Source organism: Scatophagus argus, chromosome 4, assembly GCF_020382885.2.
Source record: "Scatophagus argus isolate fScaArg1 chromosome 4, fScaArg1.pri, whole genome shotgun sequence".
NCBI classification, from domain to species: domain Eukaryota; kingdom Metazoa; phylum Chordata; class Actinopteri; family Scatophagidae; genus Scatophagus; species Scatophagus argus.
In genome coordinates this window covers 10,473,325-10,499,904 of record NC_058496.1, presented here as the reverse complement: position 1 = coordinate 10,499,904, position 26,580 = coordinate 10,473,325, and the positions used below count along the sequence as shown (strand labels likewise).

The 26,580-nt window shown below is 39.7% G+C and overlaps 1 protein-coding gene across 2 annotated transcripts in view; it reads right to left on the bottom strand.

The window, feature by feature from the left end:
* grid2 (glutamate receptor, ionotropic, delta 2) overlaps positions 1–26,580 on the bottom strand; it is a 427,565-nt gene that overhangs the window by 335,309 nt on the left and 65,676 nt on the right. For both annotated transcript variants that reach the window (XM_046387650.1, XM_046387649.1), the window contains exon 2: positions 16,727–16,882. In XM_046387650.1, coding sequence (XP_046243606.1) covers positions 16,727–16,882 — 156 coding nt within the window. The remainder of the gene's footprint in view (positions 1–16,726; positions 16,883–26,580) is intronic.

Genomic DNA, 26,580 nt, shown 5'->3' with positions numbered 1-26,580 from the left:
GCTGTGCCTTGTCTGCAAGCTGAAAGTGACAGGAAATTAGAGTAAACACCTGAATGTCACCCTGCTCAAGACAGACTCTACTTCTTCTCAAATGCAGGCATGCATTTACTGTATTTAGTGTGTTTATCTGTTCAATCAAGGTGGATTTGCCTGGCAACCTGTTTTGTATTCTGGATATGCTGATCCAGAAGGATCATAAGAATAACATGCAGCCTCCCATAAATCACAGAGTTTATGATTCCCAGCCCACATCTAAACCAGATAGACTTGTTAAGAGCATTCTAGGTTTACATGGTTGGTCCCAAACACTGCTGTCACCTCTTACACCATAGTAGCAGTACCAATTCAGCAGCATGACTTTGATTTTGCACCACCACATAACCCCCTGCTCTGTTTCCATTTAGTAACATTCTCTCACATGAATTAATTCAATGGCACACATCACAAATGATGTGGTAACATACACTCAGCTTGGCCCCAGAACAATGCCTTCACCACATACAAAGTTCCTTGACTGCAGCTGAACTAATGTTTCTCAAGCATATTGAGAATATTGATATTTTTTGCCTCTACTATAACCAAGTAAAATAAGGCATTGGCTGCTGTTTTTTTTTTTTTTTTTTTTTACATACATTTACTGTGAAACTTTGACCATACTTTTAACCTCTGTCCCTGCTGTTTGAATAATCTACGGGTTTACTCGGCATGTTTGGTCTTAAAGTGGCAATTAAGTTCTGTAATCTGCATACAATCATAAGGTAAGACGTCTTTTCAAATCAACAGTTCACCATGTTTCTTTTCCATGTTGTTTATCATCACCACCATTAGACATGCATGAAAAGACATTAAAATCAAGTATGTGCGATTTTAAAAATCCAAATGCTATTTTCATGACCTGGGAGAGAGCAAACGAGGTGTCTCTCTCTGTCTTAAGAGAATCTGTGAGCAGAAGCAGCCTGGGATGTCAGCTAGATGTAAAATCTCCAGGTTCTCCAATGCAAAATGAATTAGGACAGCTGGTAAAGGTGACTGACATCCTCTGAGGACAGAGTACACACAAGTGCTTTGTGGTTGTAAAGAATCCCTCTTCCAACTAAGTGCTTGTGCTCTTTGCAGGACATTGATAAAATATGAATGAATTAGTGGCAACACAGGGTTGTTTCACACAAAACCAATGCAAGGTTGCCTGTTAAGAAGCTTTACCCCAGGCACAATTCTCCAAAAGGACATTTGTGATAAGATCGTACCTTGATGGATGTCAAAAGCATGCACACATAAACAGAGGAACCAGAAAGTCATTAATGTTCAACAGACAGCATATCAGAATCCACTAACCACAGTCGTCTCATGATAATACACAGCAAACACTCCTCCTTTCCTATGCTCACCTCTCCAGGGCTGCCCTCATCTTCTTTTCCAATCTTTCCTCTTTCATCATCCACTCCTCTCTGTCTCTGTACTTGTTTGCTCCTTTGTCCACCCAGACATTACTTCAGGTACTTCTCACATCCCTCTCCACTTGGTTATTCTGCCCAGACATCTTCTCCGTTCCCCAAAGCTCCCATAACATCTTCCCAGTGTTCGTATGAAGAAAACAAATATTTTTTGCAGCCTTCTCCACTCGCTTCTTTGTTCTTGTCATTTTTCCCTACTTGCTGCTCCAACCCATCTTTCCAAACAACTGATTTTCCTCTCCCCACACTATCATCTATTCACAGTTGCACTTTTTACCCTAACTTTCCCTTTCTTCTCTCACTTGCTCCTCTCTTCTCTTCTGCGCTTACGTTCCAGAGTATGACAGTACTTCATCTCAACTTTGAGCATTTTTTTTTTACAGCTTTCTTTCCTCCTGTCCTCTCTTCCCCTGACCTGCTAAGCCCTCTTGTGTCACTATTCCAACCACTGAGATGATAGGATTAGATGCCCCTATCACATTATTCATGAGGCAACGCTCAAGAATTCATATTTCAAAACCAACTGGCAGTACATGTCAACTTAAACCTCTTTATCCCCACCCCCCTCCCCGGCACTTGTTGTCTCCTTTCCTCATGCCTTTCCATGTCCTTTCTGTCCTCTCTCCTCCTCTTTTCTCCCCCCATCAGTCTTCCTATTCCATCTCATTCCTTTAATTTTCTCTTGCCCTATTCTACCCATCTGCTCATCTTCTTTCACTTTGTCTCCTCTTTTCTCATCTCAGGAGCGAAGCCCCCCCTCCCAATCTTCTCACCACTCACCTTCTATAACCTCTCAACCCTTCTGTTATCCTCTGCTGTCTTGTCCTTCTTTTTCTCTCTGACTCTCATAAGACCTCCTGGCTAAAAGGTGTGAAGGAGGAACTAAGTGCTTTCTCCTGTCTATAAACAATGTCCTTTATGCCTGTGTGGCTCTGGGCCTGCCTGGCTGTGAGAGGAAAAGAAGGGAGGTGTCTGCAGAGATTTATCCATGGCTCAATCTCTTTGTCTCAAATTTTCTCACACTCTCTCTTTCCCACCCTGTCACCCTCAAGTGGAAAAATGGCCGGCAGCAGACTTGAGGAAAGAACAATAAAGAGGGTGCAGTGAGACAAGAAACCTAACAGCCTATAGTTGTCAAGGGATGAAGGGACACAACTAAGCACCTTAGCACGTAGTTTAATCAGAGATATATTGAATGGCTGGGCCTTGAAGTAAGAACAATAAACATGTTTTTAATTACTGACTCATGACCTGAGGAATCCTGCCCAGGGAAAATCTACATTCATGCATGGAAAATATTTCCTCTTATGTAAACATGTCAAATATCTGATGTAAAATTTAAGAATTGACGCTGTGTAATTAATGCAGTAATATCTACATAACTCTCGAGAACAGCTGTTTGTACCTCTCAGAGGGACTTTTGAGCACTTCAATGTTCTTCATTATAGTCAAAGATATATGATATAAAGACAGTATTTTTTTTCGAGTTAAGGTAATCTCGTCTTCTTTCTGCATACCAGAGGCTTGGACCTTGAAAATGAAGAGCTGTAAGTGCTATAAAAGAACGGACAAAAAAAGAAGCCATAAGAATACACATCTAAAGAACAATTTCACAAACATTTAGTGTCTTTTGAGCCAAGAGGGACGGACCTCAAAGCGAAAGTATAAAACAATCCAAGACAAGAGAGAGAATATGGGACGAGATACCTGAATCTTTTCAGTCACGTATTCAAATGAAATCCACAGACTATTCTTCAATAAACACATTGCGAAACTGTGATTCTCTGTAAATTTCTGGTTTCATTTTGCCTCTTTAACTTGTTAGCGCTGCCACCAATTTTGAAGGTCCTGATAAAGGACACTTGAACAGCAATGTTGATTTCACATGGTATAGTTAAGTTCTAATATCTGTGGAGGCTTATACTCATGTTGGTTTGAGTTAGTGCACCTTGTGTCGAACGTGGTGCTGACATTCCAATCATTATTGACATCGTCACCCAGAGGGGCACCAAGTGCAGCAAGGGAGAGACAATTTAACAGTCAAACAGCTCATTTCCAGCAGCCACAGTCCCTCGTCACCTCTCCCAATTCTCTTTCCCAAACCACAGAGGTCGAGCCTCATCTTATTTTCTTCTTCTTTTTCGATCTACATTCCACTCAGTCCTTATTTCAGCTCTCTGCACCTCTGTCTCTCTCTCTCCATATCTAGCTCTTTATGTGCTTGACTAGGGTTGGTGCCAGCGCATTGGTTCTTCTGAGCATTTCATTAAAGTGAATCTCATGGCTCACTCCTCTCCATGTTCACCTGTCTGATGTGTTCCTGTGCGTGTGTGCGTGTGTGTGCGTGTGCAGTATAGGCATGTGTGCCCTGGGGAACTGACAGCAACGGTTAATAATGGCCAATAATGGTCTAAACAACAGGAAAAATACCCCTCGATAACCCTCTAATCTGCTCGCCTCTCCAATTTCTCTCTCTCTCCACCCGACTCAGGCAGGTGATTTACAAACACCACCCAATTGTCAAGGAGCTTGAGCTATCACTATGGTAACTCAGTGATCTGACTGACAGCCTGTCAGTGGGGGCCAACCATCGGACCAAAGGGAAGCCTGTAATCATTCCCCCAATGATTGATCTGACGGCACAGTGTAAAACTCAGGTGAGACAAAGAGAGAGAGACAGTAAAAAAAAGTGAAACAAGTGGAAATGAGCCAATTTTGTTTTATTTATGCAACACCTGCAAACGGAACAAGTTGCGTGAGATTATATGAGTTTTCATGATACAAGTAGCTACTGCAGATGTTGAAACAAGGCCACATTTGAATTTCTATGTAAATTGTTATCATCTTATAATAGATTAAAGAAATCTCATCAGACATCATGTTCCTCCTCCCTACCTGCTGTATGACCTCCTTCTCTCCATTACTTTTTCATCCCTCTGTTCCTGTGTGTGCAAGTTGGAAGCAGCAGTAAGTGAAATGGCTTTAAAAAATGAAAAACCAAAATCACGACAATAGAGACTACAGAGAGGGAGCAGGTGGAGGTGTGTGTGTGTGCGTGTGTGTGTGTGTGTGTGGATGCGGATTCCTGTAGTTGTGGGGACAAAAATCTGTTTACACTTCTGCACAACGTAAGTTCCCACAACGTAAATCATTAAATATTAGGGTGAAGACTTGCTTTATGGTTAGATTGAGTTTAGGGTTGAGGTTTAGGTTAAAGTAAGGATTAGGATTAGGAAAGTAATGTTTATTGTTATGGTTAGGTGGTGGTTAAGCCTCCAGGTGCAAAGTGTAACAAGGTTGAAATTCACAGTGTGAAACATGTTGATTATTTGTACTTTATTTTTGTAACACAATCAGTTTTCATGTCAATATAACCTTGAGTTCAATTGTGCTGAATAAAGCAGGGAGACCACAGGAGACTCTTTATATCCAAAAAGCATCAAATCAAATCAGGAAAAGTTTTTTTGGCCACACTCTGCCTGTGTAGTTTATGACTCTAATAAAACACAAGCATTAGAGATGGTTGGCTTTCTACTTGCACTGTGCTGATGTGTGTGCAGTCGTACTGTCACTGTGTATCAGTGCTGTTTATTAATTTATTGAGTGTTTTGTCCACTGGTCAAATAGCTCTCCACTAAGCCAAATGCTCTTAAGGGAATGTTACTTTCAATTTTTAACTTCCAATGAGTTTACGTCCACGAGTCTCTCTCTGTGTGTGTGTTTTTGTATCTGTGTGTTGTTGCTTGGCAGGTATGGATACAGTATGGAACAGTTTAAAGAAAAATAAATTAACATGACAGTCATACTAAAACACCATTTGAGATCATGTTATACACTCACACAGCTGAGTATTGAGATGTCATACGGTTTGCTACACAGTGTACAATTCAGCCAGTCATTATGCCATAATTAAGTTGAAGCTATGCTGTGTATGCAATCAAATGGAAACAATTACAGGGGCAGACTGTAAAAATGAAGAGAAATTCCACTGTTTTTAAACCTGGGCCCTATGTTTACATATTCTTGTGTGTAAATGGTTTATATTTACTAAAAGTTTTGGAATTACACTGCTGCCATGTCACAGGCCCCTTTGGAACAACTACAACTGTCAAATCTACATCCAATAAAATTACCTTTTTCCCACCAACATGCTGAAATTGTCACTCTAAATATCTGAAAACATTACAGAAAGGATTCCTGTAGAGATAGTCCTTTTTTTGTTTAAGTAGAAACACAAGTCTCTCATAGGAAGAAGTCTCCCCCTGAAATCTTGCAAGAGGTGAGTTGTTGCGGGAGGATGACAGTGGAAATGTGAGTCAAAACTGGTGAAAGAAGTTTAGAGTTACAGAAAGAAAAACAAAACGTAGTTTTCAACAAAAAATATTTCAGGGTGATCATTTTCCATCTGCACTGAAGGACAGTCTTTGTGTATTTAGAGAGAGGAAGCTGGCTGTCAAGACTGACACAAAGACAGAGACAGAAAGGGGGAGGGGTGGGGGGGTGAGAGTGTGTACTGGTCAATGCTCAGTAGGGGCAGGAAGGAAACCTTTCAATAGAGATGCATTTCTGACTTCTATTCAAATGCAACTTTCTATCCACCAACCAATCAAAAGACCACCAACTGAGCATGCCAGCACACACACATACACGCAAACCATCATCATTCAAAGCACAAAACAACTGATTGGATCTGGTTTGTCCCCAACTGTCAAATGCTGGACTCCATTTCTCTCTCTCTCTCTCTCTCTCTCTCTCTCTCTCTCTCTCTCTCTCTCTCTCTCTCCCTCTCTCTCTCTCTCACGCACACACACACACACACAAAATAGCATTATATTGCCTCTCGTAAAATGTCAGTGTTGCCATGGATACGCCCCTCTTGCATCCCGCCACTGACAACCCCTCTTTCCTCGATTAGTAGGGAGGTTAATTGAATTGTTGCAATTAATCACTGAATGAAAACAAAGATTGAGAGACAAACAGATGAAGCGAGAAAGACAAATGAGAAAAAAATGAATAGAAATGTATATAGCTGAAAGAACATAGAGGTTAACATCCTTGCAATTTAGCCATGATAACTGCAGAGAGGAGGAAGGATAAATCTAGTGGAGAAGGGTAAACACGGAAATGTCAATGCATCAAGAAAGACGCGGTGTGCTTAACTGTGTACACAGTTGTTTGTTAGGCAGTGAGATAAATGGACAAAGGAAGGAAGGATGACAGGAGGAGGAGGACTTACAGGCTCTGAGTGATGGAACAGCCTTAGAAAATGAGATGTTTCTGGTCTCTATGGCAGCTAACGAGAAGGCTCCACGTATTCACATCACAGAATGTGCACACAAAGATGTGGAGGATGGACACGGACAGAAACATGGAAAAGGGAAACAAGGAAAGAGCAAGGCTAAATGATATTGGCCCTAGTTTCCATGGTAGCTAATTGGCAGTCTACGTCTGCTTTTATGTGTGAAATTGCAGTGTATGGAAACACAAAGTCAAAGAGGGTCGAGAGGCAAAGAGGAAGAAAAATTAGCTCAATGCAATGTCTGAAGGAGCCGTAGTTAAAGTAGTTTCTAGCCCACCTGGCTGTGAGCACTTAAGAGTTTTACCAACCACCTGTCATTGGCCTGACATCCAAAAATGAATATAATTCTTTCTGCCGTAATATCATAATTAATAATAATCTAATAACAAGACATTTCAGGAAATATTAATAGATAGAACTGCAAGAGAAAGAACATTGCAAGAATACTGTCTACCATTCCAAGCTGTCTGTGAGTTGAGGAAATGGCATGAAATGACATGTTGCTGTTATTTGATTAAACAGCTAGCCACAGTAAAAGTTGACATCAGCTACAATGAGTGTTAAGCTCAGCAGCTAAAAATGAAAAGTCTATGTTGGGCACAAACACACTAAAGCGACTGCATATCGATTCGCTGGTGAAGGCTGATGCAAAAGAAAAAAAAAATGTTTTGGTTGGTTTAGAGTGATGAAAGAGCTATGTGACTACAGAGAGAGGTTTTGAGTTAAATTGCAACTACATATCAGTGTGATTTAATTTGGGTAAAAGGCTTCATGTTGTTCACGAGTGGATCATCACCTTTCATTCACAGTTGAGGCAGGGACTGACAGGAAAGAGTCCGGTCACTCCAGTCACTGTCATGTAGCAAAGTGTAAATAAATGATAGATATTTTATCTTTTATCCCAAGCTCCTTTAAGTCAGAGGCTAAACCACTCAGCAAACTTGAAAGCCCAGTATTCACAAGTTATAAGAAAACAACATTTTCAATTCAGTGTTGAGGTTATTTAAAAACCTCAAAAACAGAAAAGAGAAAGGACTTACTCTTTTGCCATTTCGTCTTCCAACTTTATTGACTTAACCTGCACCCCCTCATACGCATAACCAGAACAACAAAGGAGTCCATTCCAGTTTCATTCCCTCACTTAACAAGTTTCAGTGTGTCTTTGGAGGGCACTGAATCCTAATCAAAAGCAAATGATGAAGCCTAAAAACCTAACAGGGGGGAAGCTGTTTGAAAGTACAAACATACTGTAATGCATTACTGTAAGCTCTCAATTTAAGCCGACTACATTCAGACCAAGTGAGTATTGGTAACATCTGGGAAGCTCTATGCAGCTTTTAGCCATTTTCACCTGGATGGAAACAGGAGACGGCAAAGAGCTAAAATCATAGAGCATCAATAGCAAAGACCATTAAGCATCTAGCAAGCGTTTTTCTTCTCAGGGGTGAGAAGGGCAATAACTACTTAACAACACGGGCATCCTACTGGCTGAAGACATATAGACAGCTGTGTTTACATTGGCCATAACGACTTAATAAAAAAATGAAATGTGGAAATCTTCTGCCCCCTTCTTCTGTTTCATGCAGCTTAAAGCTTTGTATCATTAGTTATGTTTTCAAAGGGGAGCATTCATCAGTGAGAGAGAAAGAGTAAAAACTAACAGGCCTCTAATGTTGGGATTATATAGAGGCCTGATGGGAAGAGCCGTTGCCATGGGGAGGGTGTATTTGTTTTGTAATGTTTAAGTGGTGGGTGCTAAAGTGTATCCACATGACTGTCAAAGTTACCCCGCAGCACAATGTATTGCAAACATATGACTAATTTTATTCAATTCACCTGTCAATGGTTTTAATGTTGTGACTGATTGGTGCGTCCAAGCCAGTGCTTTGACTTTTCTGCCAGTACTGACACTTTTGTTTATGTTTGGGCTACAGACTGAGACTCCACTAGAGGAGGGGGTCTTCTAAATCTTAAACTTAATTTTAAACGGCACATTAATGTTTCATGAACAGGGAAGATAATCTAACGCTACTGCAATATTCTGAGGAAAAATTCAAAATGTCCTGATTACAAGTCTTCCACTTCTTTGCATTTTGAATGAAGATCCTGCTGCCAAAATGGATGAGGAGAGTAAGAGTGAAAGAGGTGCTGCCCTGTCAGTAAGAGGTTATGCTTTTTTGTTAATGTGTTTATATTATCACAGCGTACTCATCAACATGACAAAGTCTGATTTAGTTATTCTCATCACACTCATGCCGTCAAGTGTTTCTCACACCCTTAAGGCATTTGCTTCATGCTGACTTTAGCACTATATCACATCGTTCCTGCGAATAACAACAGTTCCACTGTGTCAGAATAGATCAATTGAAAAGATGACGAATCTTCTAAATATATATATTTCAGTCACTTTAATCCATTGAAACTTTAATTAAGAACTTAAGAAGATGGAGCGCGTTATTATAGTTTTTGTAGACATCCCATTTTGTATTATCACCCCTAATAATTAATCTTCACCGCTGCTGAAGCATTTTCACTTTGCAATTTTTCATATCACATTAATACAAGATAAAATTTTGAATGCAATCTCCTTGCCCTTATGCCAACATTTTCTGACTTACGGTTTTAACTTTGTTTCAAGTGGAAACGGCTAACAGCACCACATGCCTCTCGTCAGTCTTTAAATTAACACCACAGTATACCATGTGTGTCTTCTCGACTCTATAAATAAGACTTTAAAGCATCACAGAAATCAATATTCTTCAAGAGCAGGACTTACACTCTCTGTGCAGTGTTACCACAAACACAGTGAGAGTTGACTAAAGTGCTAAAGCTGACAGTAGGAATATATTTAAACTGGTAACACTGACATGTGGAGCAGCTCTGGTCTAATGTTGTTCACTTTCACTTATCTTCTCCTTCTAAATGCTTTATGTTGGCAAATGAAAAACAAAGGTTTTCAGGGAGGCCATTCAATAGAGCCTCTCACCATCGACTGCGATCAAGGCAAGCCTCTCTGACTGATGTTCGGTGCTGTCCGTGGTGCTGAATCTTCTCTACAACTATTTAAAGCACATGTAAATGGAATTTCAACGAAATAATAATCAAAATAACATTTAATCAAATGCCACTGGCCTGTTTTTGTTTTGCAATGATATAAAGCAAGAGATGCAGTAAATCCTCACATCTCAGAAACTGTGACTAATAAATGTTGTTACCAGTTCTTTAAAGAAATTTCACATTATAGTCACAGACATTTATTTATATATGGACATAAGTTTGTTTTTCCTGCATGAAATCAGATCTTTGTTCTGGATTTAGTGTAGAATTTTGCAGCTGTTTTTACTGTATATTGTAAGCAGATGCAATCACTGAGGGAATTTATGAATATATTCAATGAATCATTCGTGTGCATTCTATCCTTGGGACTATTTATATAAGGCATTAAATAACAGTAAGGTTAAACTGCTCAAACAGAGTGTAGAAACAAGGAACAGGCAGTCATAGTTGCTGTCAGAGTCTGTAAAGACTCCGCAGTTTTCTATCTTCACACTCCACGTGAAGGTGTGAGTAAATTTTTTTTTTTTTTTAAATCTAAGTGTGTGGCAATGTGTGCATAAATGTGGATGTGTGCCTTCTGTGTCAAGCCTAAGCAGAGATGAAAAATAAGCTGAGACAACTATTGAGTTCCCTCCCACCTGTGGTCTCTTCCTGCACTCGTTTCCCTCGCTGCCCCCCACCTTACCTTACACTGTTATCCAATTAGGTGACTCTCAGTGGTTTAATCGATGAAGACATGAACGGGCACATGCTGAAATGCATACAGATACACACACACACACACACACACACACACACACACACACACACACTCCACTCATTGTCCAAGTCATGTCTAGTCCAGTTACTATAGAGATGGAGCGAATGGGAGTGAAATGTGAATATAAGTGAAAGCAGCAGATCCGCAATTAAACAGCATGCATGAGGCAGAAAGGGAGTGAAGGAGTGTGATTTAATCCAAGCCCCTTTACACACACACACACACCACACACCCCTCAGGGCAGACAGCACAGTAAATCATTTGGATTTAAATAGATATTTCTCTTCAAAATCTAGTTGGACTGGACAGCTCTATTGTAATGCTGTCTGCATTGTTAGAGATCTGGTTATTGGGATGTGTTATCCTTTATTTTATACATCAGTATAATGGTTCTATAGCTTCATGGAAAAGAGGATTTTTTTTCTACAGAGAGTTGCACTGATTTTTCATCATTTATCAAGCAAAACAAATGAAAAGAACAACGAAAAAAGACTGATAATCACAAATGAACTCAGGACTATATCTGGGGAGCGCCAGTGTCGTTGCTTGTTAAGCTTGAATGGGTTTATCTGAACCAGTTTAAGTTTACCGAATTTGATCTTGCTGTTAAATAAACATGACTGGCTAGAAACTACAAGCTTCTGAGCATTTATGTGGCCTCATGTACATGCAAATGTCAAGTCCATCCTCAACGCTGAGCTTCTGTCGGACCTGTTGCTCTCTCTTCCTCTCATGCTTCCACATATTACGAGAAGGCTTCAGACACTGTGCATTTTTAGAGGCTACACTTACTTAGAGATGCATTTTAGCCGAGTTAATTAGCCAGTCTTCTGTGTAGCAAGATTACATTATGATTAATGTTTTTTTAGCCTGTGATTGGCAACTAATCCCACCTCAGAACTGCACCCTCTGAGCTCTGCTTTACACAGAATGTCTCAAGTCCTGATTGCATAATGAGCTTCTACCTTAGTAAATCTGGTGCTAATTACACATAGATTGCCAAGACAAACTGAATTAAAGGCAAGGTGCAAATTAACCCTGTACACTTTCATGTACTTAAATGTAGCCCTTAGAGAGGACATGTGAATCATGCTGCTATTAATCACAACACCTGGCCGCAGCAGGATCTGATTGTTTACAGATAAATAGCTAGAGCAATTCTCGAAGGGAAGGGACAGTTGTGATTTTTCTGCCTACACCTTCACTGCTTACTGCAGTATATCACAAATCTCTAACAAATAGGGCTTGCTGTGATTTCAACAAACAAAAGAGGAGGAGGTAAAAGAAAAAATAAAGTTCAGAGTTTAATCATCTGCCTGATATAGCAAATTCTTATATTAATAGTACTTCAATTATTAAAGTATTGAAATATTTAAAAATTGATATAACCAATTGTCATTTATTTCTGCTTAAAAGGGCACCAATAGGTACAACTGCAACCATAATATATGAGAGATAGACAATGAGAGACAAAGACTGATGATTTGATTTGCCAGCCAAGTTGCCAGTTAGCTAGACAAATACACAGATAGACAGGCAGATAAGGAGACAGGCAATCAATTCATCAGCCATCTAACTACACAAACAGACAGGCAAACAGACAGACCAGCAGGGAGACCGGCAGGAAAATGAGTCAGGGGGGGCTGTTCAGTACCAGGCAGACAGGAAGACAGAAAAGCATTCTTTGACTCTCCAACAAATTTGGGCAGACAATTCAAGAGACCAGGGGGTTTGGAGGCCTGCAGGAGTTTAATCAGTCAGGAATCAAAGACGGAAAAAATGATGAGACACAAAGCCAGTTTATCATTGCAGTCTAGTTGGTTTAAGTCCCACAGAAATAAAAAAAAAAAAAAAAAGATGAATTGGCGGCGTTTTATCTGTCCTAAATAAATCTGCCAATAGATACTCTATGCTCATCAGAAAGTAACTGAGATGATTCTCCTTATCAGCTCTCTTTTGCAGCCAATAGTTCTAGACAACAGTGTACCTGGCAGCTCCAGGTTTTAGCTTTGTCTATATCTATGAACGTGATGTATGAGATGCCTGAAAAAGAAGGTGCACAATCAGCAAAAAAGCACCAAACTTAAAGATAGTTTTAAAGTAAGAAGCAACAGCGTAATTCCAGCACAAAATGCATAAAAATGTAATAAAAGCTAAAACTGTACAGAGAAAAGACAGAGAACGACACTACTGCATGAGTCAGGAACATGCTGTTGGCTCAGTCTGCCCGGTCAAAGAGCAAGTGTTCAAATGCTGCCTCCTGCTGTGCTGTCACATCACTCTTTACTCACTGTCTTTATTTCACACAAAGCTGATATTCTAAATAAGACACTTGAGATGCAAGCCGCTCACTGTCCCCGACATAAAAAAAGGAGAAACAAACAGTCATTTAGCCTGCATGCACTGAGAGCCCAGATAATAAAACTACTCAGGTTGCAACTTCAAAGAATTACAGCCTGAGTACCAAACAACATTGCAGAGGCCTTATATAAAAGCAACTGACTTCACAAGGTTCTTAGAGGTTCACAAACACTCATACACCTATACATATACAGTACATCCCCATAAGGTTCTCTGAGCTAATCACTGGCAGGAAAAAAGGAACATTCATAATTTGGCCTCCATTGTTTGCCAAAGACATGAAGCCTGGTGCCTGAAATGCACACAAGCTTACAGACACATTCTCTCCACACTCTCCTTCACTATGTCATTCAGGGCTAATGTAATATTACTTACTTTCTGTGTGTGTGTGTGTGTGTGTGTGTGTGTTCATGTTTATTTCAGCGTGTGCACAGGTGTTGATAATGGGGCCCTTGTATTTGCTTATCAGTTAATTAAATCATTTAAGGGAAGTTCAGGCATTTTTCATGTTGGCTCTTTAAATCTAGTGGTTTCGGTTAATTTGTCTGGAGTCAGTAAGACAATTCTGGCAACTGCTGACAAGATCATATACGTTTCATACACGCAAAAATGAGAGAATGCCGTTATAGCCACATCTCTAACATTAAATCTTTGATCTACGATTGTTTGCCTGAAAAATTAACTTCTGTGAGTTATTTGGTACCAAAAGAGCAGTTCGCCCTGCCAGGCACAAATCTTCAAAGTCACAAATCAAAGTCTTGTAGCTTACTAGCATGTGAGAATACAGTAGATCCCATATCTGGCTGATTTGAGTCTTGTACAAAAACCTGTTTATATATAGATATAGATATATCTACATGATGCCATGGTCAAGAATTGATTAATGAAATGTATCTAGATGTGAATGCAAGGTGCTTTTTAAGGCTAGCTGTTGTTGGTGTCATTTCCCTGTACTGTATAATGGCATCAGTTCAAAAGAACTACAAATATTAGTGAAAGAGAATCAAACACAAAGCACATGATTAATGTGCAGCTGTGTCACACGCCAGTAAGCAAGTACTGAATTTTATTCTGAATTTATTCATTCAGTGATTCCAAAAGGCAGCCAGCATGTCATGAAGGCTCACACACACACATGGATTTGATTGATGATCCGTTTATCATCCCATTTTACTTTGTGTCAGCATATTAGCTGCTAAATAAGAAACTTGCACCCACTGCATTATGCATCTCTAACTCCACTATATAGATATAAGGATCCAGACACACCTCTTCTGTTGTTTGTTGTTGTTTTTCAGGGGTTGGGCTCAGCCCCTTACTTCCAATGAAGGGAAATCTTAATGCTTCATCATAAGATATTTCGGACAATGCTATGTCTCCGACCTTATGGTGACAGATTGGGGAAGGTCCTTTTCTATTCCAGCATGAGGAATAGGACAAAAACGAAATCTTGTGGAAAGCCTTCCCAGAAGAGTGGAGGCTGTTTTAGCAGCAAAGCAATGCAATGTCATCCCAACAGGGATGGTCAAGTGTTCAAATACTTCATCCAAACAGCATGACTGTTGGACCACTGGAGTAAAGTCTACATGTAAAAACTGCTTCCTGCCTTAATGCATGAACTAGATTGTTCCTATAAGATTTAAGCAGCCATATTTTAGGTTTAAACTGGTTACAGAGATAAAGTGAAGGCACCACTGAAAGTTGCTTGGCTGTCACACATACAGGGTGCTCCATTTATTGTTCGCTGTGTGTAAATATGTGGCAAGAAGTGAGTATTTCTGCTGCTGGAAACAGATCAACTGTCTTATTGGCTTTTAACAAACACACAATGATTCCTGTGTTTCGCAGACCCCATAATAAATTAATCCAACTTTATTTTGAAAAGCACACAAAAGCTTTCTTGAACTGGAAAATCATTTGTTCTTTAAACAACATACACATTTATTTATTTGAATTGTGGGAAATGTGAAATGTTTATGAGTTTAGAGAAGTGGAGTAACAGGTGGTTTGTGTGCTGATGTCTTCAGATCTGTTTGCTATTGTCTCTTTGTGTGCCAGCCTAAATGAGCATGTATTTCATTTCCATGATGTTTTTGTTCTTGTGTGGTTGCTGTGTCTGCATGTGTGTGTGTGTGTGTGTCTTTGTGTCTGCTCTGCAGCACTGAAAACCAGATCAGTGTAATGCCACAGTACCGCCCACACACTCATCCCTGTCGTCCTGAATATTTCTAATGAAATTTCCATGTTAACATAATTCTTCTAATGCCACACACAGTCAACAGTGCTGCTCTGCACAACTCAACAGTTGTGTAGAGACATCTGATTTATATTTATATTCTAATTTAAAATTAACAAAAAAATATTTAAACATTTCCTTTTGTTTTGTGATGTTTTGAGGTGACAACAGTTCCAGAATTTCCAACAGATGTGTTTTCAAAATGACTTTCTTTCAATTGCAAGAAATTGGATAAGTCTTCAACATCAGCAACAAACATGCATCAAAACCAAACAGTAACTAATTTTCTTAAATTTATCTGATAAATGTGTTCACACTCTTGTTAATGTGAAAGCAAAGGCAAAGAACTACCAGACTCTTGTAGTCCATGGCTCTGCTGACCTCATGCTTACATGTGCAACAAAATGGCTCGTTATTATCCAGGTTTTGTTTTACAAGATTCTTCAAATTAAATTCTCAATTTAGAATCAAACCTGTTTTGACTGTGAATCAGCAGCTACATTACAAAACCCTGTAATGGCAGGCATTATCTAAACTGAAGTACACACAGATGAAAATAAGTCGAAATAAAATTTCTGTATCCATTATTTGATTACCATAACTCAATATTACAGAGTCACTTTCTTGTCCAAATTACATTCAAACTGACTGTCAACATCAACTTAAACCAAAACAAAAATGTAGGAGGAATTGAAACATGTCCCCATTTTCAGCTGACTGTGTGATGCAGGTCAGTTCAGAGGACATGCAAGCCATGCTTGAAAACCTACTGAACATCAAAAACGGAGGCTGATTTTGTACCAACTTTTTGAAGCTGTGTTTGATGCATGAATTAATTTCTTGCGCCTCACTGTTCTCTATTTACTGAAGAGGTCAACAAAAAACTGACAGGACTATGAAAGACCTTTATGCTACTGAGAATAAAGTTTTGGATTCATACTAAAATCCATTTTTTCTTGGGTGTGCTGTCTCTTCTGTGCATTACATATGGATCATCTTGGAGATGCCAATGGTAAATAAACTGTTCAGGAACTGTTGGAATAGCTGGGAAATCATGATGTTCTGTTTAAAGTTGAGATGAAATGAAAAACGTCTTTTAAATGCCTGCTCCAGCAATGGGGATAATAAAGGTGTTAATTTAGGTTATCAGTCATATACAGCTGAATGAATGCTACCATCAGAATTACTGCAGTTCCTTTCAACTGTCAACACAAAGTCCTCCCAATGTCCTGAAATATGTCATGATTGGAAGCTAGATACTCTCCATATGCTGTTTCATTCAATTTTTAAACAAGATCCGAACCAAAAAAACATCATGAAATTTGGAAACTGAAGGAATCAATGTTGAATGAGGTCTCATTTCTCATTTCAGTCTGACCCAGAACTATTGCGTGGCAAAAAATAGACCCTGCCAAAAAAACAAACCAATGTCCCTTTGAATATACTTTCATACCAACACAAAAAGAAACTGGAGAAACTTGACTTAGAAACTGATGCACCTGCTAGTTGCTTCCAGTCACAAACTCCGAAACAGTATTATATTAGTATCGTCACCCTACCTTCTTGCACAGCCTGGAAGGGGTTGTTCCCATCCACGAATTCCACAGAGATGGTAATCTTCTCCGTCTCTAAGATCTCATTGTTCAAATTGAGATCTGCCACAGCAAGGCGAAACACCTCATCATCTTTCCTTGCTGATTCGTCAAAGATGGCCCCTGTTGACAAAGAAGGAGGCAGAAAGAAAAAAGAGGAAATTATTACTCAGTAGAAGAAGACTTCTGGGATGAAAAGAGAAATATATTGGAATACAGAAAGCTTCAGATATATGCAGCTCATAAAGGTTAGCTCTCAGACTCAACCTTTCAACTTCAACTTCTCAGACTCAACCTTTCATAGCAACTTAAGCCTAATGATTTATCTAATTGTAGCATATTCCAGCTCATAATAGCACCAAACAGAAGAGTTTTTTTTATTATTATTATTAACCAGAGACTGATGACCACCTGGACACAAACAACTTGTGAATACGTAATATCACTTGATATACCAGCCAGCAGCCAAAAAAAAAAAAAAAAAAAAAAAAACATAAAACAAAAAACTGACTGATTGGGCACTTGGTTTCTGATGGTTGCAAAAGATACATCATTCACATTCTCCAAATTTAGGGGGAAAAAAAACACATATTTGGAAGAATCTCTCTTCTACTTTATGCGCTTGTGTGGACGTGAAGTATTTAACTCACTGAACTGGGACGGGGTGTGAGGGGGAAACGGGTTGACATCTTTGTTCATTCTAAGGTCAAATACTGCCCAAGGGCAAACTGAGTGAGCCAAAATGGTTGCTGCACAAAGGGGAACAGAGGAAGAATAGACTGGTGAGAGCCAGTATCTGTAGTGACAGATAAAGTTCCCACAAGTCAATACTAAATTAGTCATAAAAATAAATGTCAACCTGCAGTGCTGATGAGACAGACAAATGAGGAAACATGCAGAGCTGACTGGCTGGAAGAGATTTGGTCGCTGCTTTGGTCTCTGTCAGTTACACACAATTAACCATGTGCTATCTATTTCTCTCTTTCTTCCCTTTTAGCCTGTCATTTCAACCCAGTTTATCCGGAATCCACTGGTCCACTAATTGTGTAAGCCGGTGCAGTGAAGCACTGCTAACTGTATTTCACTGACCAGAAAATAAGCCTTATATTGTATATAGTCTGTGTGTGTGTGTGTGTGTGTGTGTGTAAGACACAGGTTGAAAATTCCCTTAATAACCATGCAGGCTACATTGGCTGAGGGCTGTTTTGTACCACATTTAAAAGACTGTTGCTGTAATTTGGTCTTGCATAGTTCAGCGAGTAGAGTCTGGTGCTTGGATAACCTTTGCTGTATTAGCAAAAGACTGGTGCTGGTTTGGTCTCGTATATTGTTTTAGTGTTTAATTAATTACTTTAAAACAATAACTTTAACCAACACAGAAAAATTTGGGAACAGCATTCATCTCAAAAACCTGAACCTTCCTCTCCAAAAATTTATCTTCTGAAGAACGGCTAATTTTAACACAGCCTTTACCCAACAAATTCAGAACCAACTAATGTTTGAAGGCAGTTAGGAACGGTTTGGTAACTACGTCCTCATCAGAAGGCCTCATTACGTATGCATCCTTATAATTCGATCCATCAGACTTTTGCAAGTGTAAATACTTCCCCCAACTGATTGATTCTGGGTTGTTTTTATAATCATGCAGTATAGATGAGGTGAGATAAACATTTCTGCAGAAAGCGATAACGAGTGAAACACAAAGACTCATTAACTATTCCATTACAGATAAATTATGAATGGGGTTCCAATCAGCGAGAAGATGACACTGCTGGGGAGGAATTTGTACACATTTTAAACTAACTCTGTCACGTAGGAAGACAATGTTGAGTATATCTAGAGGACAAATGCATAGACAGAGGAGGGGAGATGGATTTGTAGCATTGGTTTAAACACTTTGGTGAGGAAGTTGGACAAAACCTGGAAATGTTCATCAGAGCACTTAAGATCAGTGTGGTTTTTTTTTTAATTTGTGTGTGTGTGTGTGTGTGTGCACAGCCCAGTAAGCAAGGAAAAAATAAATAAATAAAAGCTTTTGGATACAAAAAAAAGCTCAGCAACAATAAAAACTACAACGGCTCCTTGTTCAATCTGGATTTTCACTATAGAGTTGACTTAACAATCTCACTCATGCTTCCAAACACATGTTAAGTTTATGTACATAGTGCTTTGCACCACTCTATTTGTTTATGGTTTGTTTTTATTATCTCTTCAAAATACCCCACTGCAATATGCTGTTTGTGTCTACTTGCCAATATATACAAAATCAAATTAACATGAAGCTGTATTCACCACATTCAAACCATTTCTCAGATATTTTTCCAATCAGTTCTTCAATGATCTCTTAACCATCCACTTTCTTCTCTCTGTCTGTTTGACAGCTGTTGCACATGTGCAGTGATTCAGTAGCTACCTGTGTGTGATTAAAAACCACACTCTAATCTCTGCACAGTGAGGAGACAGACACACACACACAGGAACAAAAAAAAAAACTGACTCATCCTCAAGATGTGTTTTAAACATCCTTTTATGCCTGAAGATACAGATAAAAAGTAACATGAATCATGATGGAAACTTTTAGTTCAAATGGAGGAAATGGAGGAAATGGAGGATGGTTGATTGACTGTGGTTTTGAACTCTAGTTATTTGAGAACAACCTCGCTGCAAGCTGATTGACAAACACAGACACGAACAGAGACGTGCATACGCACACAACACACAGAATCCTGGCTCTTCCTCCTTTCCAATAATGTGATTGTGAGCGCAGAGGCAAACGTCACCACATAAATCAGGCAGGAAATAAAAGCACTGAATCTTGGTTTACACAGACGTCCCAAGGGCGGACACACACACACACACACACACAGCTTTGTGGGCTGCAGCAGTAAATCACCAACTTATTTCCAAACCATCCCTTCCATGACAACAGCATCATCAACAACAGAGGTCAATTTAAATGGGTGCAGCATCCAAAAGCAGAGACCCTAAATGTATGGTCAGGAGGTATTGATCAAATGTCTGCCAATGATCAAGTGCTTGGTATTAATTTTTGAGTTTGTTTACATTGATAAAGAATTTACTTTTTGTCTATTTACTGCCAAATAGTCGCCTGGGATGGATGAGGGATGCTGAAGGTAAAAGAAAAGGAGGGCAGCACGTATGTCACTCTGAAGAATAAACTGATAAATATGGGATTTTTCTTCTAAAATTTAATCCAGTATAAGTTTTGAATCTCAATAATGTAAGCTTGTACATATTGTTTCCTCTATTTCAGCGGAGCAATCCTCAGTAATTCATTATCTGCCTACAAACTCTATTAAACGTTGTTGCACTGATGAAGACATTATGAAGTGAAGCTGCAGAATCTACAGAAAATATTTTCAGCAATTTTTCTTTATATCAAAGGTTTCAAATTTACTAATTACATGTTACCAAGCAACATTACCATCAAAGCTTTTATGATAATCTACATCCATACTTCAAAAAAGGGCAAGTAACATGGAATAATAAAAATAATCATGAAAGATGAAAGGACGGTAATGGGCTAATCATTCAGTGTGTGGCCAAGCAGGGCTTCCCCTGACTTTCAGAACAGATTTATTTCTACCATGGTATCATGAATGATGCAATCTCACTTAATAGTCTGGTTTCCCCAACAGGACTCTACAGCCATGCTAGCAGCTTGATTAGGCTGTGTATTTCAGTGACATTCATCCCACAGTGTTTTATTATTTTTTATTAGATATTTCTTAAAATTTCAAAGTGAAATAATTCAACCAGTTCAGCCATCCCAGTGCCTTCACAAAAGTTAGATAATAGCATTCAGGACGATAACCATTCAGTTATGTGAGTAAAGGGACGACTTCTAAGTTAAAATAGGAGGTGGGCAACCATGAAAGAGGAGGTCATGAAAACAAAAGGCGTTGCAGCTGAAACAAATTCATTTCTTGCCATTCAGCTCAACTGACATTTTTGAGGTTACCATCTGTTTTAGATAAAATATCCATGAGCTCTGCCAAATCCCTCTCCATCTGACTCGGTCTCTACACCTGCCTCTTGGCCCTATGCTCTCATTCACCCAAGCTCTTCTCTATTGTTACAGCCTCCTCCCATGCGTCTGTCACTCTCTTTCACATAAACAACTCGTAACACGGCGCTGAAGATTTCTGAAATACTTCAGGGGATCCAATCCGCTGTCTATCAGACAAACTCACACACCTGTTGTTGAGGTTGCGGCTGATGACAGTAATGTGACAGGAACACTGACATTGACGAGGATAATGACTGTGGAGGAACACACACACACACACACACACACAGGAGTGATGTATCACTGATTTATGACAAGGCTGGACCAAAGTGTTACCGTCTCAATGTGATGATGAAAGCGAGGTGGCGGCGGCGGCACTGAGTGGTGATTGTGATGAACTGGCGAGGTTATCGCCCTGATAGTCCCGTGGTGTCAAATGTCCACGAATACCTACAACTAACACTCATACACATACACAGATGTGAGAGCACACAAAGAGTGTGTTGCAAGAGCTGGAAGGGAGCACGTTTTGACACTTGGGAGGAGATAGTAGAATAAATGTGCGTGGACGTATGTGTGTGCAAGAGGAAGCGGGGGAGGACGAAGAATTAATGGTAACAGGGGAGCAGAGCAAGTCGGGGGCAAATGATAAGTAGGAAAACAGCTCTGACATTATATAGGCTCAAGAGGCTCATAAGAATCACACACATTTATGCAGTTTTTCCAGGAACAGAGAGTAGTATTTCATTGTTTGTGTATCTGTATATGGGTGAAAATATGACAGGAAATTCTTGTGTATTTACAGTGCGTTTTGTAGCAGCAGTCTTGATACAACACTAGATTTTCCAAGAGACTGAATCATGCTTGACAGTCCGTCAATTGTCTCCAGTGTGTTGCAGATTTGAATGCAGGAATATCCGCATAATGCATGAATTTGTATATTTTCATATAACGCATATTGTCTGTGACATGAAGTTTTAATTCATACACTGGTAGAAACAATTTCCTTTACGCCAAAAGCCTTGTTACTTTGGTAACAGGGCTTTACAAACAGTTTCTGTGAGAGATGCTAGATTGTGTTTTCAGGTATGTGTACATGTATATGTGGACTATACCCACAAACCTTTCCTATGAGTGCATGTGCATATTGTATTGCTGGATGACAGAGGGATGCCTGAGTTTCCAATTTATCCCCCTGAGTATTAATGGAGAAACCTCCCAGGTAACCTGATTTGTTCAAGAAAAATCTCTCTCATTCTCTTACATTTTTTTTTCCATACAAACCCTGTCTCTCTAGCTCTCACTCCTCCTTCACCTCACTTCTTTCATTATAGCCGTGTAAATTAATTTGCTCCATCATTAAGGAGGCAAGCAGCCAGGAGAATTTGTAGTCATAGTTCAGCAGCACTCCAGTCCTTTGCCACAGCCACATAAACCCGTGCACCAAGGTCACTGCAGCCTCTGCCATGACTTTCTCCGTGGCTTACGTCTTTCCTTCGCCATACTTCATAGACAGGCTGAATTCTGACTGTTTGCCGCGACCTACTGTAGATATCCAGGGCTCTGCTTCCTCCCACACAAATGAACATACTTTGAGGAGGTGGAGGATTTGTTTTGTGTCTTCATTAATTAGCCAGGAAGCTGAACACAATTTGGAAATAACCAGTTCATCTTAGGCGTGCATAGATTCAGTACTTGAATGTGCATCCACAAGAGTAAAGAACAGACGAGTGACAGCACATTTTTCTTTTTCCGTTTCTATTCATGTCAGCTCTTGGATGATTTTGGCCACGACCAGCTAGTTTGCAAACCACAGCTGACTCAGCTTCATTCCAGCCAGACTTGCCTGGGATCTTAAAACAGCAAAGCTGGTGGCTGTGAGCCAGACATGAGAATATATCTCAGCCTGAGCCAAGGTATAAGTAAATGATAATTAGGGTGATGGCAATATACCTTCTAAGTGGCCCAAGCTGCATATTGAGTTTACCTGTGTATACCCTGGACAGCATATAGGAAAATGGTTACTGCATCATCACCAACACATTATGCAACGTGACAACTAATTTTCAAAAATGCTTTGCAGGTCTGAATGTTCAAGCAGTCCCTGTCTTTGTTCACTTTTTCTCTTGCTCATTCTCATTCCTCCAACATTTGACCCTGCCTCTCACTTCTGATCTTTTTCCTGACTGATTTCTTTCTCCATCTGTGACTGTGTCTCTTCTTTCCTTTAATATAACCACTGCACCTCATTTTCTCTGGTCTGCTGTTCTGCTTTATAGTTCTCCTCCACCTCTGCTTCTACCCATTTTCCCTTTCCTCTTCATTTATCCCCACCTTCTTCCCTTTATTCACCTCAATTTCCCCCCCTTATCTGCCCTCATCTCCCTTTTGTGCATCCTTCTCTGCATGCTTTTATCTACCTAAGCATCAGATTGCTCTCCGCCCTCATCTTCTCCAACTCTGTCTCCTTTTCGTGTTCAATGTGACCCCCTATTTGTCATTCAATCCAAGTGAACTTAGTCTGACTTGAAGGCCTTGATATTGTTGAAGACTGCTGTGTGTAAATACAAATGCCTTATATGTCTAATGTCTTAATCAGATAAGGGTAGTCCGAGAGATTTCATTAGGCAGCATGGTCTGAAATTTGCTTTAAAAACCAAACAGGTATTTTAATTTTGATAGCAATAAAAATAAATAACACAAATATTGCCATTTTTTCCAAAGCATAGCTCTTTGTAATTTTGTAGCTGTTTGAAAAATAGATGTTTTCTAACACTGTCAAGCAAACATTGTTCTGAGATAGACCAGAAAACTGAAAATCAGTTTGCAGAGATCTGTAATCCATCACAACAAACCTGTTTTCATCAGTACTTTCTCTTGCAACAAAAACAACTGTCACTGTCATTATGTAGCAAGGTGCTTAAAAGCCTTGATACCCTGAAATGATGCATTGATCCTATATTGTCAGAAAATAAGTCTGAAGGGTGGATGGTGGATACTGTCATGAACAGCACTGCTTGAACACACCAATTCAAATCTATGCTTTCAAACACAACTGTGAACCTTTACTGGATTTGAAGCCAAATAAATATAATCATTACTCTGTGATGAATTACTCTCACACAACTTGCAGGTTTGATAGTTTGACTGTTCAGTTTTGGGCTGCTTGTCATGTTGAACTATAATTGATGGGAAAAATTGCTGACATTAACATTAAACATGCAAGAAAATAACAAGAATATATGACAAATTGCAAGGGGAAGTGAGAGAAATGACTCAAGAGATACAAATAAAGAAAAGATGAAGAGAGGATAGAAATAAAGAGGATGAAAAGAGCAAAAAAAAAAGTTTAACTCTGTAATTTTGTTAAAAATGTAAACATGCCCAACCGTATGTGAACTGAACCCTCAAATCTGCTTTTAAAGCAAGAAGCCAGACTTTTTAAGCACCTTGAGTCTTTAAGCTCGCTCTCCTGATTAATGCTGAACATTTGGGAGGATTTTGCTTGAAACGCTGGTAAGAGGCTCCAGATTTGTACACATCATAAATGTCATATTATATTTCAGAGAGGAATGGATTTTGTAGGATCCTTCCCTTCTTCTCTTGCCCTTCTTCCCCTCTGCAAACTGCGTGTCTTCAGCCTTTTATATTCCTTCCGTGGCCCTCTTCAACCCTGTGCTATCAAAACTATCCTCTTCTCAATTGCCTATATTTATAACTCCAAAACTTCTGAACTCTCCTCCCCTTTGTCTCTCTCCCACTCCAACTTTCTCCTCTACCACACTGCACCCCTTCATAATTTCTTCTAATTCCTTCACAGTCTCCTCTTTGCTCTCTCTTACTCATATATATTCTTCCACCACAGACCTGTCCTCTGTCTTCTCCACAGATTCAACCCCCCATCCCCCATCCTCACCTGCTACTCTTATCCTCTCATCCCATATCTTTCCATTCCTCCTTTCCCTCCCACCCACTAACCTCTTCTGTTGTTTCCTTCATCTCATCTTAGTCCTTTCGTCTCCTCGCCCACTGGTTCTTTTTCACCCCAGTATGCTCTTCCCTCCTGTCCTTCTTGCCCTCTACACCCATCACAGATTCTGGAGGGTATGCTGTTCATCATCACTCAAGCAGTTCAGTAACTAAACTGTCCTCTCTCCTTTCCTTGGTGATGCAGCAGCCGTGCTCCTCTGCTGGAGCTGGGACTTTGAAAGGAAAGCACATTCCCTACAGGCTTTACTGCACGCAGATACTGTTGAGCACACACGAATACACACAAGCTCAAGAACACACTCCAAGTACAATCGAAGAAACACTAATATGAATGTGCATACAACCGCACACATACACCAACACAGGGGCACAAGGATACAGTTTATTCCCATCATAATTCTCCCTGAGTCTGGTAGCCAGCAGAGAAATGATGGCTCTAAATATCCACTAAACAGATGACCTGTGATCAATACAGCAATACTGATGCATCATCACTAATGCACTGAGAGTGTGTGTCTTATCTACTTCTTTCTATTTCATTAACTCTGTCTTACTAATTTGTTCTTTTTCTTTTTTTTATCATTAATCCATCCGCCCACACATGGTAAAGTCGTCCTCATTTTACCGCCATCATTTTTGCCCTAACTCTTTCTATCCATTCATCCCCCCCTCTCTCTCTCTCTCTCTCCCACCCTCACTATTCCTCTATCACACACCTTCATCCTCTGTTTGCATCTCTCTCTCCCACTCTCCCTCAAGGCCTCTTCTCAGTACACTACCACCCCTATGGAATACCTTCTGTTCCAGACCTGCATCCACCTCGCTCATATTCATTACTAATACACACACACACACACACACACACTCACACTATGTTCATTACCAGCAGCGAGCAGTGAGTCAGTTAAAAAGTCATAAAGAGCATAATAAAGCTCCTCCATCTGCAAACTTATTAGCAATGGGCAATCCTAGGGGTCACACAAGCAAGCACAAACTCAGTGAGGTGTTCACACAAGCAGCACTCATGCACACACACACATACTGTTCACCCACTGAAAAAAAACATGACACACAGACAGCGTTTTCATGTGGGGTCAGGTGGTAATAATGGGTCTCTAATTAATGCTAGTCTTGCATTAAGAGATTCATTACGGAGACAAGACATCAGTCTCAATAAGCAGACGGTGGATGGATGGCAAAGAGGTGCAGTGTGTTGTGAGTTTGCAGTATCATGATATTATTCATAATTTATCACAGTCGGAAATTCCTGCCAGTTTGAGCTGTGCAAATTCAGCAGTGATTAAAATTATTGAAGAAATGTACTGCAAATTACCTGCTTTGGGTTTTTCAGTTTGGATCAAAGAGAAATGTCTGGCTGTACGCACACACAGGACATCTAGACACTTTCTAAAGCACAATGTGAATGTGACATGTGATGGCTCTAATAGTGTGTTGTACTAATACTGGTGTGTGTGTGTGTGTGTGTGTGTTATTATGTCAATCAGTCCATCTGGGGAAAATCTTCAGTTGGCCTTAGAGATCTTGTTTATTTCATCTTTTGGCATAAAATGTCCAAATAGTTAACTTATAGTACAAATTGCCAATGTAACATTCTTATCTAAGTGGCTATAAGAATGCAAATTAACCTTCAATATAATTTCTCTGTCTGTCACATTTGTATTCTGTGTTTCAGCTTTAAGTTACATTCAGCAATATAGTGTGGTATACAGATTTTAATTTGTAACTTGATCGAGTCATCAGGAATGATTCTTGCAGAATTAAGATTTCAGATAGAGAGGAA